Here is a 15,778-nt window from a genome sequence, read left to right on the forward strand (position 1 = left end):
CTGGTGGGACAAAATGTGATTTGCAAGAAAGATGTTGGTCTCATATGCTCCAACAAACAACAAGGGCTCCAGCAAGAGTGTTTTGATTACGAGATCAGATTTAAATGCTGTGGGTGTCCAACACAACCTCCATCTACTACACTTCCAACACCAACACCTTCAACTCCCTCAACTACAGTTACAACTCCTACACCTTCAACTCCCTCAACAACAGTTACAACTACAACACCTTCAACTCCCTCAACTACAGGTACAACTCCTACAGCTTCAACTCCCTCAACTACAGTTACAACTCCTAAACCTTCAACTCCCTCAACTACATTTCCAACTACAACCCCTTCAACTTCGACATCCACTACACCTTCCACTACAACTGAAACAACTCATCCACCAACACCTACACCTTGCCCAGGGGGACATGATATGACATGTGGCTGGTCGGAATGGATCAATAATGGGAAGCCCACAGCAGGCCCTGATGGGGGGGACAATGAATCCATCAAGAACCTAATCTCTGCTGGTTATCATATATGCCCGGCTCCTGAAGAAGTCCAATGTAGAGCTACCCTTTACCCAGGACTTCCCATGTCACTGGTGGGACAAAATGTGATTTGCAAGAAAGATGTTGGTCTCATATGCTACAACAAACAACAAGGACTCCAGCAAGAGTGTTTTGATTACGAGATCAGATTTAAATGCTGTGGGTGTCCAACACAACCTCCTTCTACTACACTTCCAACTCCTACAGCTTCAACTCCCTCAACTACAGTTACAACTCCTAAACCTTCAACTCCCTCAACTACATTTCCAACTACAACCCCTTCAACTTCGACATCCACTACACCTTCCACTACAACTGAAACAACTCAGCCACCAACACCTACACCTTGCCCAGGGGGACATGATATGACATGTGGCTGGTCGGAATGGATCAATAATGGGAAGCCCACAGCAGGCCCTGATGGGGGGGACAATGAATCCATCAAGAACCTAATCTCTGCTGGTTATCATATATGCTCGGCTCCTGAAGAAGTCCAATGTAGAGCTACACTTTACCCAGGACTTCCCATGTCACTGGTGGGACAAAATGTGATTTGCAAGAAAGATGTTGGTCTCATATGCTACAACAAACAACAAGGACTCCAGCAAGAGTGTTTTGATTACGAGATCAGATTTAAATGCTGTGGGTGTCCAACACAACCTCCATCTCCTACACTTCCAACACCAACACCTTCAACTCCCTCAACTACAGTTACAACTCCTACACCTTCAACTCCCTCAACAACAGTTACAACTACAACACCTTCAACTCCCTCAACTACAGTTACAACTCCTACAGCTTCAACTCCCTCAACTACAGTTACAACTCCTAAACCTTCAACTCCCTCAACTACAATTCCAACTACAATCCCTTCAACTTCGACATCCACTACACCTTCCACTACAACTGAAACAACTCAGCCACCAACACCTACACCTTGCCCAGGGGGACATGATATGACATGTGGCTGGTCGGAATGGATCAATAATGGGAAGCCCACAGCAGGCCCTGATGGGGGGGACAATGAATCCATCAAGAACCTAATCTCTGCTGGTTATCATATATGCCCGGCTCCTGAAGAAGTCCAATGTAGAGCTACCCTTTACCCAGGACTTCCCATGTCCCTGGTGGGACAAAATGTGATTTGCAAGAAAGATGTTGGTCTCATATGCTACAACAAACAACAAGGACTCCAGCAAGAGTGTTTTGATTACGAGATCAGATTTAAATGCTGTGGGTGTCCAACACAACCTCCTTCTACTACACTTCCAACACCAACACCTTCAACTCCCTCAACCACAGTTACAACTCCTAAACCTTCAACTCCCTCAACTACACTTCCAACTACAACACCTTCAAATACGACATCACCAACACCTTCTACTACAACTGAAACAACTCAGCCACCAACACCAACTCCTTGCCCAGGGGGACATGATGTGACATGTGGCTGGTCGGAATGGTTCAATTATGGGAAGCCCACAAAAGGCCCTGATGGGGGGGACAATGAATCCATCAAGAACCTAATCTCTGCAGGTTATCATATATGCTCGGCTCCTGAAGAAGTCCAATGTAGAGCTACCCTTTACCCAGGACTTCCCATGTCACTGGTGGGACAAAATGTGATTTGTAAGAAAGATGTTGGTCTCATATGCTACAACAAACAACAAGGGCTCCAGCAAGAGTGTTTTGATTACGAGATCAGATTTAAATGCTGTGGGTGTCCAACACAACCTCCTTCTACTACACTTCCAACATCAACACTTTCAACTCCCTCAACTACAGTTACAACTCCTAAACCTTCAACTCCCTCAACTACATTTCCAACTACAACCCCTTCAACTTTGACATCCACTACACCTTCTACTACAACTGAAACAACTCAGCCACCAACACCTACACCTTGCCCAGGGGGACATGATATGACATGTGGCTGGTCGGAATGGATCAATAATGGGAAGCCCACAACAGGCCCTGATGGGGGGGACAATGAATCCATCAAGAACCTAATCTCTGCTGGTTATCATATATGCCCGGCTCCTGAAGAAGTCCAATGTAGAGCTACCCTTTACCCTGGACTTCCCATGTCACTGGTGGGACAAAATGTGATTTGTAAGAAAGATGTTGGTCTCATATGCTACAACAAACAACAAGGGCTCCAGCAAGAGTGTTTTGATTACGAGATCAGATTTAAATGCTGTGGGTGTCCAACACAACCTCCTTCTACTACACTTCCAACATCAACACCTTCAACTCCCTCAACTACAGTTACAACTCCTAAACCTTCAACTCCCTCAACTACATTTCCAACTACAACCCCTTCACTTTGACATCCACTACACCTTCTACTACAACTGAAACAACTCAGCCACCAACACCTACACCTTGCCCAGGGGGACATGATATGACATGTGGCTGGTCGGAATGGATCAATAATGGGAAGCCCACAACAGGCCCTGATGGGGGGACATGAATCCATCAAGAACCTAATCTCTGCTGGTTATCATATATGCCCGGCTCCTGAAGAAGTCCAATGTAGAGCTACCCTTTACCCTGGACTTCCCATGTCACTGGTGGGACAAAATGTGATTTGTAAGAAAGATGTTGGTCTCATATGCTACAACAAACAACAAGGGCTCCAGCAAGAGTGTTTTGATTACGAGATCAGATTTAAATGCTGTGGGTGTCCAACACAACCTCCTTCTACTACACTTCCAACATCAACACCTTCAACTCCCTCAACTACAGTTACAACTCCTAAACCTTCAACTCCCTCAACTACATTTCCAACTACAACCCCTTCAACTACGACATCCACTACACCTTCTACCACAACTGAAACAACAACTCAGCCACCTACAACTACCATTACATCCACTACACCTTCTACTACAACTGAGTTACATATAGTCACAGGAACACCCTCTCGACCAACTACTGCGCCATCTACTGCACAACAAATTTGCCATTGCCTTTATAATGGTATCCTGTTCCCCCCTGGTAAGTTCTGCTTATAAAGACACACATTTTAACATGTATCTATCTATTTCAGACACCATTGTGATCAAGAAAGCTATGTTGGCATTTTGCAAAATTCTTTTCACCATTCAAATTTAACATTTCTAGTCAAAATAATGAAATCCCTACATAACACATTTAAACGTTGGCCAACTAGCTTAACTTTTCTACATTAAACTTATTGCAAACCATCTTTAGTAGACATACTTTTATTGAACAATTAATGGGTTTTTCATTTTTTTCAAATTGGACAACCGTGTATTGGTGTCTAACTGGCTAATGTCAACAAAGATCTTTAATATTAGTCTAGTATTGTGTACAATACGCTGTAATTGGCAGCTGAAACCAGGCTGCAATGCAATCACGTAGAGCAATTGTGCATCTTTGACAAGTTCAGACCTTTTGGTTTAAGAGTAATATCATTTTTGTTTAATCCAAAAAAGCTCAATAATTGCTCTCGCCATGTTAAAAGTATTGTTTATTTAAATTAAGTCTTGTATTTAAATAAACAATATTTTAAAGAGCCAACATATTTTCTGATGTTAATGGGTAAATTATGTATTTTGAGCAAAACAGAGGTTTGATCGTTGGAACTGTGGAAAGACAAACTAGGTTTATAAGATAAAGGTTACCCAAAACGTCATCACAACTGTTAAGCCCCTCTTTGGAATGGCTTTGTAGAGAGAGTGTACAGCTGCTCCTTCATTTGTCAAAGAGACACCTGAAACTATTGATTGATTCATTTGTTGATTGACAGACTGATTGATCTATGTAATGGACAGTATATAGTGCATACATGTTATATATGATAACCTCTGTAACACTGCATACAGTTTATAACATGAGATATGTGACAGACCCCTTTTCAACAATCTGCCTGTGCCTCATTTTCAGACTCCATAGTCTACAATATGTCGGACCACGATGGCTACTGCTACATAGGGTACTGCAATGAAAACTGTCATATAGTACTCAAAGACCACCATCCGTGTAATAATACGAGGAAAGAGTGTGTAAACCCTCCAAGAAAGGTACTTCTTTTTTTTCTATTGCATAATTGTTTAACTTTATTTGTCAACGGAATTGTTAAGCAGTAGATTACCGCTTAATCCTTAAAATGTTATGATTAAATTTGCTAATGATTTTGTATGACAATTTCATGTTTTTTTACGACAATACCAGCCCTCTCTGTTTTTAATGATTTCAATCTATGATTGTCCCCATAGGATGGTGAAATTTGGAAGGAGAGTAACTGTCTTGTTGGGACATGTGACAATGGCAAGGTGACCTATAACCAAACACAATGTCCAACTCCAAAGCCTGTAGTATGTGCAAATAACTTCCCTGCTGTTAAAGTGATGGATGATGACGGATGCTGCTTCCACTATGAATGCCAATGTAAGTCTGACCCTCGAAAATTACGCTTGGTTGGAGAACCCTAAGGTTAAACAATGTGAAAGAATTTTACCTCTTATATTACATTATTTTACTTATATTTGATTTAACACTGGATTGCATGTCTTAAATGATACCCAGATTACTTGAAATGTCATTTTAAAAATGAAATATGCATTTTGTTTGAAGGTATCTGCTATGGTTGGGGAGACCCCCATTATGTCACCTTCGATGGAACCTACTATGGTTTTCAAGGCAACTGTTCGTACTGGCTGATGAAGGAGATATTGCCCAAATACAACTTCAGTGTTATGATCGATAACTACTACTGTAATTCTGATGAGGGCTTGGCCTGTCCTCAGTCCATCACTGTCTTCTACAAAAGCTACACAATCTTTATAATGCAGAAGGAGGTCAATGGCGTTTACACAAATCAGGTAATTACATGGCACAATTACCTTTCTCTGTTTTTAATTCAAACTCCAACGTTTTATTATCCTGTGCAAATGCAACCACTGGTTTGGACTCCATACCTCACAACCCAACTCATCGACTCACGACCAATTGACCAAGCCTTGGTTCTTGACAGGTTGGGAGTGAGACTGTGTTGTACCTGACCTGAATCTTATTTGTAAAACCTGTCCAAAGAAGGGCTTACTGTTGGTGGATTGAACCTTACAAAGACTTGCATCAAGGGTTATTTCTGACATTTGTATTATAATGCTTTTTTTGTTTTAGACCACTGTGAATGGCAAGCATGTGACTCCTGCATACCAGAACGGTGACTTCCGTATAACCTCCACCGGTATAGAGACAGTGCTTGTCATCCCTGCAATCCATGCCAAGATCACCTTCTCAGGACTCATATTTGGCATCTACCTGCCCTATAGTAAATTTGCCGGCAACACAGAGGGACAGTGTGGTGAGTCCTGCAGTAGAAATGAATAGTCTCTTACTCAATGTAGAGTTCGGACAGCAGTTGATAAATGACACGTTCATGTATAGATGTTTATTTATTTTGTGAACCTGTTACTCACAACAGATATAACTTTTTGTACCTATTTAACACATTCTGCATTCCATATGATTCATAATGCTGTGGGGTTTTTTAGGCACATGTGACAACAACCGGACAGATGACTGCATGTTGCCAAATGGCAAAATTGATCCTTCATGTCCTAACATGGCACATCATTGGCATGCGGAAAACTGTGAACATACTAAGCCCACAGTTGCACCTACACCTACGCCTCTGCCTACGACTACTTCTGCGCCTACAACTCCGCACAGCACCTGCGATACAACCATCTGTGAGATCATTAAGGGCAGGTAGGAGGAAAAATCTGTAACATCAGATTCAAATGTTTTAGTGTGAATAATACATTGCCGCTGTGGATTTACAAATTCATCAAATAACATGTTATTTAATAGGTTTTAATTCAAACAATAGTAAGGGACTGTTTTTATAAACAATTTGTATGAGCAGTGGACATTACCTTGACTACTTTAACTTTGAACACATCTCAAATCTGACATAATAATGTCCAATTAATCAGAACAAGGAGCCCATGAATTGTTAACCCACGTTTTATTTATCACTGCACATGAATAAGATCCCCTCTTTGGGGATAAAGGTTGGGTGAAAAATGAATGACGGGCGCAAAGAGACCCCCCACAACCGTCACTGCTTTTATCCATGCAAACTGACAAATATCCAGCTAAAAACCTGACATACAGCATGTGAGAAAATAGAAATAAAAAATGAAGTTCAAGCTTAACATCTTGTCGTGCCAGACACTAAAGTAGAGTAGCAGAATTGTCAGGTAAATATAGTATTGTGGCTCTTTCTATCACCTTCATGTCATGCCTGAATATGCCATAGCATAAATTAAGACAGCTGTCCAAACGACAAAAGGTTATTACTTTGACAGATTAATGAAGGCATCCATGTTACGGATTCCATCTTTAAAATAATAATATTAAAGACATTACAGCGTTCAAACACACCTGACAAGCTTATTGATAATGTTCAATGATGCATTCAGTTTGTCCATACTGACTATAAATTCAATTTTCCCCAGTGTGTTTGAAGCTTGCCACAAGGTTATTGACTACATTCCATTTGTCGAGGCCTGTGAGTTTGACGTTTGCCACATGCACATAAAGCTTGTTGGCTGCACCAGCTTACAAACCTATGCCGACGCCTGTGCTGAGTCTGGACTGTGTATTGACTGGAGAAATGCCACCGACGGACTCTGTGGTATGCAACCTGAATATGTCATGTTATAATCAAGCACTACCACTATTACCTTTTATAACAACATTACAGCAGTCACCTTACCTAAATGATAATGTGTTCATCTCTTTTCATCTCTTAATAGAATATGACTGTCCAAGTCCCAAAGTCTATCGGGCATGTGGTCCTCAGGTGGAGCCTACCTGTGATTCCTGGTACAGCAATTTACCAAAATATTGTTGTTGCTCATCAAACTCGATCCATTTGCATTCATTTATGCTTTGACCACACACAACCTTCACATAATATGCTGTTGCTCCTTTTAGGTACAACCAGAAATTCGTCTACGCCGTCAATGAGTTCAGTGCCATGACAAATGTGAAGCTGGAGGGTTGTTTCTGTCCAGATGACCACTTCCTCCTCTCTTCCAGCTCTAATGAATGTGTGCACAACTGTGGTAAGAGCAGACGGCACTACTATATGGCAACAGCTATGGAAGCTATGGAAAAGAATGTATTGCACTTTTTAATGGCCTTTTGTGACTAAGTACAGCAACTGATGAGAATGATTCAACAAACATTCCAAAATGTCATGATTTGAGCCACTGTTTTGCAGAACTACCAACTTGTTCTGATGGTCTGCACAGGATACAAGTTTCAGCTTCACCTGTTTAGTCTCTTTTTGTCTACCTCTTAAAACAAAATGGATTTAGCTTAAGCAGGGATTTAAGAAAGCTGAGATTCAAGCCATCAAAGCCGTAGGTATTGCTGGAATCTGAGCCTTTTCCGTCAATTAAAATACAGACCATGCACCTGACTACCTTACCTGCAGCTGAGCAAGTGCCATGACCCCTCGCTATTACACAGAGCCTGAGTTAAGGACGGTCAATCCAGTTTTTAGAACCAATATTTAGAATAAGAAGTGGGACAATAAAAAATAGAAAAAGATTTTATTACCCTAGCAAGGGAAAATTTAATTTTTTTAATAATGGAAAGGAAATGTTTTTTTAACTGGGATTTCAGAGAGAAAACATGGAGGATTTTCAAGCCTTAGCTCCTGAAGCAGGCTGAACCAAGATAGATAGATAGATAGATAGATAGATAGATAGATAGATAGATAGATAGATAGATAGATAGATAGATAGATAGATAGATAGATAGATAGATAGATTTGTATTGATCCTAAAAAAAGCAGCAAATATCAGACACACAGCCCACATACAGAATATGCATGAAATACCAGGAGACAATATACATGAAATAATAATAGGATAGAATATAAGAACAAATAATTTAAAATATGTACAAGTTGTGAATTAAAATAGAAATGTGCAACCACTTAACTAGTATGGATAAAGCTGTAGATAAACCTATTGTGCAAGTTGTGATGTGATGAGTCTTATCTACGACTCTGTGATGAAAAAGTCTCAATGAATGCAAATGACTGTTCATATTTTTCTCCAAATAGAAATTTGTCGGCTGTCAAATGGAAGTTGGACACGGGTAAGTGATTTGTTTACAATGCCAGTGCCTGTTTACTATCCTTTGGAAAGGCCCAAAGAGTTTATAATGCCATAACTCTGCAATAAACATTGTTCCCTCAGGCCAATTCGACGTGGAAAGAAAACTGTAATGAGTGTAGATGTGAGGAGGACACACTGCAGGTCAGCTGCCATCCCGTGTCCTGTCCGGCACAGCCCCCCCTCAGCTGTGACGAAGAAGGCCAGGTCAAGGTCACTGAAACGGTTGGCTGCTGTCAAGAGGAGATTTGTGGTAAGTGTGCACCAAGAAGGTGAATTGTAATGGACAACCAAAAATGACCGTGTGTTCTCTTCTTGCTTGTTCTGAAAACCAAGGTTTATTTTAAAGGTTTTTTAAAGGTCCCATGACATGGTGCTCTTTGGATGCTTTAATAAAGACCTTAGTGGTCCCCTAACATTGTATCTGAAGTCTCTTTTATATACCCCTTAGTGGTCCCCTAATACTGTATCTGAAGTCTCTTTTACATAGGCCTTAGTGGTCCCCTAATACTGTATCTGAAGTTACTTTTATGTAGACCTTAGTGGTCTCCTAATACTGTATCTGAAGTCTCTTTTGCATAGACCTTAGTGGTCCCCTAATACTGTATCTGAAGTCTCTTTCCAAATATTCAGCCTTGGTGCAGAATTCCAGCCTCCAGAGCCAGTCCCACAATGAGCTTTCCTTAGTATGTGCCCTTTCTGAGCTTTTGAGGAGGAGAGAGGGGGGGGGGGGGCAACGTGGAGGCTGGGGGTGTGGCCTTGACCACCTGCCTCTTTGCTCATTTGAAAGCCATGATGTCTCTCTCTCATGGGTGGGCCAAATTCTCTGGGCGAGCAAAGCAGAAAAAGGGGAGATAACCTTGCTCCTTATGACCTCATAAGGGGCAAGATTCCAGATTGGCCCATCTGAGCTTTCATTTTCTCAAAGGCAGAGCAGGATACCCAGGGCTCGGTTTACCCCTTTCACCATTACTAGCCACTAGGGGACCATAGGCAGGCTGGGGGGACTCATATTATTGTTTAAAAAAAACTCATAAAGTGACATTTTCTTTCCACGGGACCTTTAAGGTCTTGCATCTCAGTTAAATAGCTCTTTTTTAAATATTTGTATAATACATGTTTATCTTGTGATATTTGGTGGTGTGAGCATCCCCTCCTTCATTCACCCACTTTTGCCTCTGAACAGTTTGTAATGGGACGCTGTGCCCTGGTCTTGTGCCATCCTGTCCTCTTGGTTTTATTCCGAACAAAGCTAAGGGAGTCTGCTGTTGGAAATACTCCTGCGGTAAGTGTGCTATGCTAGTGCATACTGGAACTGCATTGCCACGTTACATTTTTACCATAGCGATTGTTGCATCACATTTAAAATGCCTTTCTTGATTGGTTTCCTTAACAGTGCCTAAAAAGGATGTGTGTGTTTTCAACAACCATGAGTACCAGGTGAGATCTCACGTCTTACTACCACCCTCACCTGAAACTGATGGGAATTGCCTACAGCATAAAAGAATACATATCGCTTTGCTAGCTCAAAGTTTGTTGTTTCCCAAAGTGAAGTGAGTTTGAGAATGGTGACACATAGAGCGGAACGTGAGGGACATCCGGATGTCAAGCAATTATCCTGGAAATGTACTTCCGTTGATCCAGACTAATTATGAACACACACTCAGTGATCACTTTAGCCACACTTGTAAAACCTAATGCGATCCATTACAGCAGCTCAGCCATGAATTCTCCCTCTACAAAGGTAGCTCACTCTCAGATGTATTAATGTATATCTATTTATTGGTGAGGTTTACAGTGGTGTTGTACTGGACTGCATTATACTGAAAGGAAGTAATGTTTCCAAGCGTGAGTATGTTTATCTGTGCTGACCTTCTTACCTTGTCCGTCCAGGTCGGAGAACCGGTGCCCATGAAGCCATGTGAGAAGTGCATTTGTAGTAACAAGGTCAATGCCAGCAGCCATCTGAACATTATAGACTGTGAGCCTATACCCTGCGACACCAACTGCCCTGTGGTAGGTATTCTCGCTCGCTCTTTCCCTCCCCCCTCACTTTCATTTTTAATTTCGTTATCATTATGTTCTTTGAGCACACTCATTTGCCACATGCTCTTCCAAACATGCATTGAATTTTCAACATTTGAAGATAGCATGAGTATCATTGTAATTTTTCTAGTTGGTGTTAATGCCCATAAAAACTGACCGGATTTGCCGTTATAAGAATGGAAATTAAGCAAAATTACAAAAGAGCACGACACAGATTCGGACAGGGATTATTATAAGGGAGCATGCTGCTGAAATCAGTTTGAGAGCACCTTCCTATATTCTACAGAGCTGAGAACGAGTAGAAGTCATCTATTGGAAAAAGTCAAGGCAGATTCATACTGAACATGGCTCAGTTCACCATCTCAAAAGACCCCCTTCAGACTCTAAAATTCGGACCTACAGAATGTTTTAGAATTTGATTTGATTTTGGTTTTATCCAAGCACTAGTGCTTGGATTAACTGTGTCTTTCAACCGCACACATTGTTTGTCAAAGACTGTGTGACACATTTGGTTCTTTCTGTGTTTGCCTCAGCTTTAGTTTTGCCTCTTAATTAATTTAAGTCATCCCGTAAAACCGACACAATACTCATTTCAACCGTGAATCCAAATTCTGACATCCTGTACATTTCAAAAGAACCCAGGTGTTGTGCTGGTTTTACATTTTGATGTGCATTGTTTGGATGCTGAGTTTGTGTCTTTGTGTCTCTGTTCAGGGTTATGAGTACCACATCAGCGCTAACCAGTGCTGCGGGACATGTGTCCAAACAAGCTGCATTGTCGTGCTGTTGAATGCCACATACTCATTAAAGGTTGGTCCAAAATTGTGTGTGCATGCAGAATGTGTTTTAGGTGTGAGAGAATGAAAGAAATTTGATTTGATAGATGTGTAAGGTTACTTAGGTCTCCACCATCTCTTCTTTCTTTTAAAGATAATGATGCTATCAGATCACATTGCTTTCATTTGTTGTTACTTTTTGGCTGTTTCAGCATAACATGACACATGAAGCCCACACGGAACACGACACCTCTACAGATTTTGTAACGAATTGGATTAAAAAAATTGGAACACATTAACACATAGGTCACAAATTTAAACAAATGTGAAATTACAACGATCCACTCTTTGTGCAGTTGAAAAAAGGTTTTCCGTTTCTTTTGGTGTTCCTCCATCAGGAGGTGTGGTGTCTCATAAGGCAAAAGAGAGAATAAAATCAAACAGTATTACCACGTTAGAACTATCATTCTTAGGGCACCTGGGTAGCTCAGTTGGTAAAACGGGCGCCCATATATAGAGATTACTCAACCCCAACGTGCGGCCCTTTGCTGCATGTCATCCCCCCTCTCTTTCCCCTTTCATGTCTTCTGCTGTCCTGTCAATTAAAGGCCTAAAAATGACCCCCCAAAAAAACTTAAAATAGCAATTATCTTTATTAATCAAGTTTGAAATTTACAAACTGCGCTGTGTAGTAATATACTATTTGTAATTGACTAAAACATACAAAAGCTCTGCTATGTCCCTCTATCTTTCTTCAAGTCCAACTTGCCATGTCTGTTATCAAAACCACATATCAGATGATAAGGCCACAGGGAGACAAAAAGGGCTCAGAGTCAAAGCCTGTAAAAAACAGCACAAGAACAGTCAACAGATGACGACACGGAGATGATAGTGACTCTGATCCAGCCTTGTCTGCACGACTGTTTCAAAATTCTGTTGTGTTTTTATTTAGCCTGGCTCCATTTGGAGTCCTGCCGGGAACGCCTGTGTGAAGTTTGAGTGTGTGAAGATCGCTAATCAGTTCATCACCATAGAAGCTAAGACAACCTGTCCCCTCTACGACCCTAATGAATGCATACCGGTGAGTGCACACACACACATCTATACACATATAATTTGAGGTTGGAAACTAATACATCATTGATGATGGGATTTTGATGTAAATGTTTTTGGCTCCTGCAGGGCACAGAGACCATAGCTCCAGACGGATGCTGCCCCATCTGTATGTATTGCGTCCAGCATATTAATTACACTCCTCCTCCACACTCTCCTCTTACTCTAGCACACAAAGCCACGTGATGTCCATCCGAGATTCTAAGATTTCAAGCTAAATGAGCAGGACCATTGTGAGCAGCTCTTACTAAGTCATATACAAGCCATTCATGGCTGTGTTGGGCAAGTTACTTCTAAAACGTAACACGTTATAGATTACTAGTTACAGTCATTTGAGAGTAATTGGTTATATTACAATATTACTGTCACTCTACGTTTGCATTACTTTTTGAGTTACTTTCACCAAAATAACAGCGGAAGTTTGACTAGGCAGCTAGCGCGTGAATTTCACCACCGAATCAATGAAGTCTCCTCTTCATCCACTTTAAAACATCAAAGATTATTCAATATATTTATATGATTAATATGAATATGAGAAGTAACTTAAGCTATAAAAATAGATTAGTAAAATGTACAATAGGCAAGTAGGAGAAAATGAAAATACTCAATTAAAAGTACCTTACAGTTGTATTGAAGTAGGCATTGTTGTAAAATGTTTGGTTAAAGCACTTGAATAAGACATTCATGTTCAGTTTAAAACTAAGGTCATTTATAGTGTGATTATATTTCAATATCTACATTATTTACAGTACTTGATTTACAGTTCATATGTGAAAAGGTACACAACTTTATTTGTTACAGTAATGTGGTTTTACTGCGAACCGTCACAGGAAGTGCTTTAATTTTGTAGTAGCCTACCCATAACTCAATATCTACATTATTTACAGTACTTGATTTACAGCTGATATGTAAAAAGGTACACAACTTTATTTGTTACAGTAATGTGGTTTTACTGCGAACCGTCACAGGAAGTGCTTTTATTTTGTAGTAGCCTACCCATAACTCAATATCTCCAATATTTACAGTACTAGATTTACAGCTGATATGTGAAAAGGCTTTATTTGTTACAGTAATGTGGTTTTACTGCAAACCGTCACAGGAAGAGCTTTTATTTTGTAGTAGCCTACACAGAAGTTGTCTGTTGTGTACTCTTGCTAGATTACTGAGATGAACATGAGAAGCTAAAGCTTAAGTTGCTCACGTTCAAAAACTGCAACATATTGAACAAATGGTCCCAATGATCCCATTGGAAACCATTCCACTGCAGGCAGAGTCACTCTCCACGGCTGATAAAATCCTATGATATTATTATATTAAGCCTCAACGTTAATTCCTGACATGTGACATGACATCTGAACCAGTCATCTCAACCAGCAACAGGAAATAAAACTCACCGCTTTTTATCCGCGTTAAAATGCGTGTTAACTCCCGTTAGTGAGATTGTAAACATTACAAAATGTAACTAGACTAGAAATGGAATTAGTAATGCGTTATATTGCTGCATTACTGCCAAAAGGAATACACTACTGACACTGTTTACGGGACTTAAACAAGGTTATCACCAAATATCTTATGGTTAACTAGATGAGAGTACATTCAAGACGTCATTGGTTTATTGAGCCTCTTCATATATTCAGCAATGCATTTGTTTTGTATTGGTATTGATCTGGTGCAGTAGTTCATTGCAGTTAAATTAGTTTTACTTCTCAAAACAAACACAAAAACGCAGAAAGTAACCAGTTATGGTTTCCACCCTGGAAGACCAAGTGCAGTTGTCTTCACTCATACTTTTGTCCCCAGATGCTATGATCTGTGAATCGGGTCAAATGAGATGTTATCTCCTCTCATCTTGTTTCTCTTGCCTGCGCCAGGTATTCCGAAGGGTGAGCCATGCGGTGTGTCCACTACACCTGTGTACCTGGAGAGCCAGGGCTGCCATGCCAAAGACCTGGTCAATGTCACATCCTGTAATGGAGCATGTGGCACCTTCACCTTGTGAGTCCCCCTCATGCCATTTACCTTATCATTAGTTTAATGGAAAATTACATAACATGCCAAATAAATGTTTCTGTTTCTGTACTTTCTGTCACATTCAAATAGGTATTTACATTATGTAAGTTGTAGGAATTTTAAGAGCTCAAAGGTCTGTGCAACAAAGACCTGAGATATCATGACTTATAGTTCAAGGATCCAAGGATGTTCTAGGGTCATTGTACAATATAATGTTGTTTTTTTTCTCATTTTTGTATAAATGTGATTTATTGGGTTTATGTCATATAATGATCATATTGAGTAGCTTTCTAAATGTTTCAGCTCTGTAGTTTTAATTACATTTTTACCCATTTCCTTGCTTGATCTTTTCCCATTCGGCTCACCATCTTTTCTCTCTTCTCTCAGCTATTCTACCAAAACAAGATCCTTGCAGCACACCTGCTCCTGTTGCCAGGAGTTGGCAACATCTGAGCGCCGGGTCCAGCTCTCCTGCCCTGACAACACAGAGATCACTTACACCTACACCCACATCGACACCTGCGGGTGCCTCAAGACAGAGTGCTCTGTGCCTGGCCAGAGGGAATCGGCAACCATTACCTCCAGTGTCAAATCACGTCGACGCAGGAGATAAGGCAAAAAACCAGGACAAGCATATGCATTTGGCGCATTAATTTATAGTACCGTAAATTAAATTATACTGGAATCAGCATGCATAGTTCCTCTATTTATGTCTCATGTATCAGTTTACTTAGTTTTAGCTTGATAAGAAACCCACATGGATCTCATCAATAAAGATTATACTGCAGCTTAAATACTGTCTTTGTCCTGTTTTTTTTTATTGGGAGCTTTGGAGAACCAGAATGAAGACACAAGGCTCTATTCTAGGGCCTCTTCTCTTTTACATTTACATGCTACCACTGGCTCAGATTACAGAAAGCAACCAAATAAGTCATTGTTATGCAGATGACACATTTACACGATCATATTAACCAGGGACTACAGTCCAATACAAACACAGATTTTGAGCAATGAACAAATCAACGATAGGATTTTCCAGAATTGCCTTAGATTGCCCATATTATGAAAAAAAAAACAATTCTGGGATTTGAGGGGTTATTTTGTGTCTCTGGTGCTTCCACATG

The 15,778-nt window shown here is 40.5% G+C and overlaps 1 protein-coding gene across 1 annotated transcript in view; it reads left to right on the top strand.

Moving 5' to 3' along the window:
- LOC116693138 (mucin-5AC) overlaps window positions 1-15,513 on the top strand; it is a 39,442-nt gene extending 23,929 nt beyond the window's left edge. The window contains exons 32-53 of the mRNA XM_032521849.1: window positions 179-285; window positions 1,031-1,359; window positions 2,176-2,325; window positions 3,139-3,541; window positions 4,454-4,590; window positions 4,786-4,957; window positions 5,144-5,391; window positions 5,693-5,876; window positions 6,067-6,283; window positions 7,036-7,214; window positions 7,336-7,405; window positions 7,517-7,647; window positions 8,658-8,692; window positions 8,794-8,962; window positions 9,896-10,078; window positions 10,377-10,453; window positions 10,540-10,725; window positions 11,470-11,565; window positions 12,484-12,612; window positions 12,714-12,753; window positions 14,516-14,639; window positions 15,042-15,513. Of these exons, the coding sequence (XP_032377740.1) occupies window positions 179-285; window positions 1,031-1,359; window positions 2,176-2,325; window positions 3,139-3,541; window positions 4,454-4,590; window positions 4,786-4,957; window positions 5,144-5,391; window positions 5,693-5,876; window positions 6,067-6,283; window positions 7,036-7,214; window positions 7,336-7,405; window positions 7,517-7,647; window positions 8,658-8,692; window positions 8,794-8,962; window positions 9,896-10,078; window positions 10,377-10,453; window positions 10,540-10,725; window positions 11,470-11,565; window positions 12,484-12,612; window positions 12,714-12,753; window positions 14,516-14,639; window positions 15,042-15,267 (3,592 nt within the window). The 3' untranslated portion in view covers window positions 15,268-15,513. The remainder of the gene's footprint in view (window positions 1-178; window positions 286-1,030; window positions 1,360-2,175; window positions 2,326-3,138; window positions 3,542-4,453; window positions 4,591-4,785; window positions 4,958-5,143; window positions 5,392-5,692; window positions 5,877-6,066; window positions 6,284-7,035; window positions 7,215-7,335; window positions 7,406-7,516; window positions 7,648-8,657; window positions 8,693-8,793; window positions 8,963-9,895; window positions 10,079-10,376; window positions 10,454-10,539; window positions 10,726-11,469; window positions 11,566-12,483; window positions 12,613-12,713; window positions 12,754-14,515; window positions 14,640-15,041) is intronic.
- The last annotated feature ends 265 nt before the right edge of the window (window positions 15,514-15,778 follow it).

Source organism: Etheostoma spectabile, chromosome 7, assembly GCF_008692095.1.
Source record: "Etheostoma spectabile isolate EspeVRDwgs_2016 chromosome 7, UIUC_Espe_1.0, whole genome shotgun sequence".
NCBI lineage: Eukaryota > Metazoa > Chordata > Actinopteri > Perciformes > Percidae > Etheostoma > Etheostoma spectabile.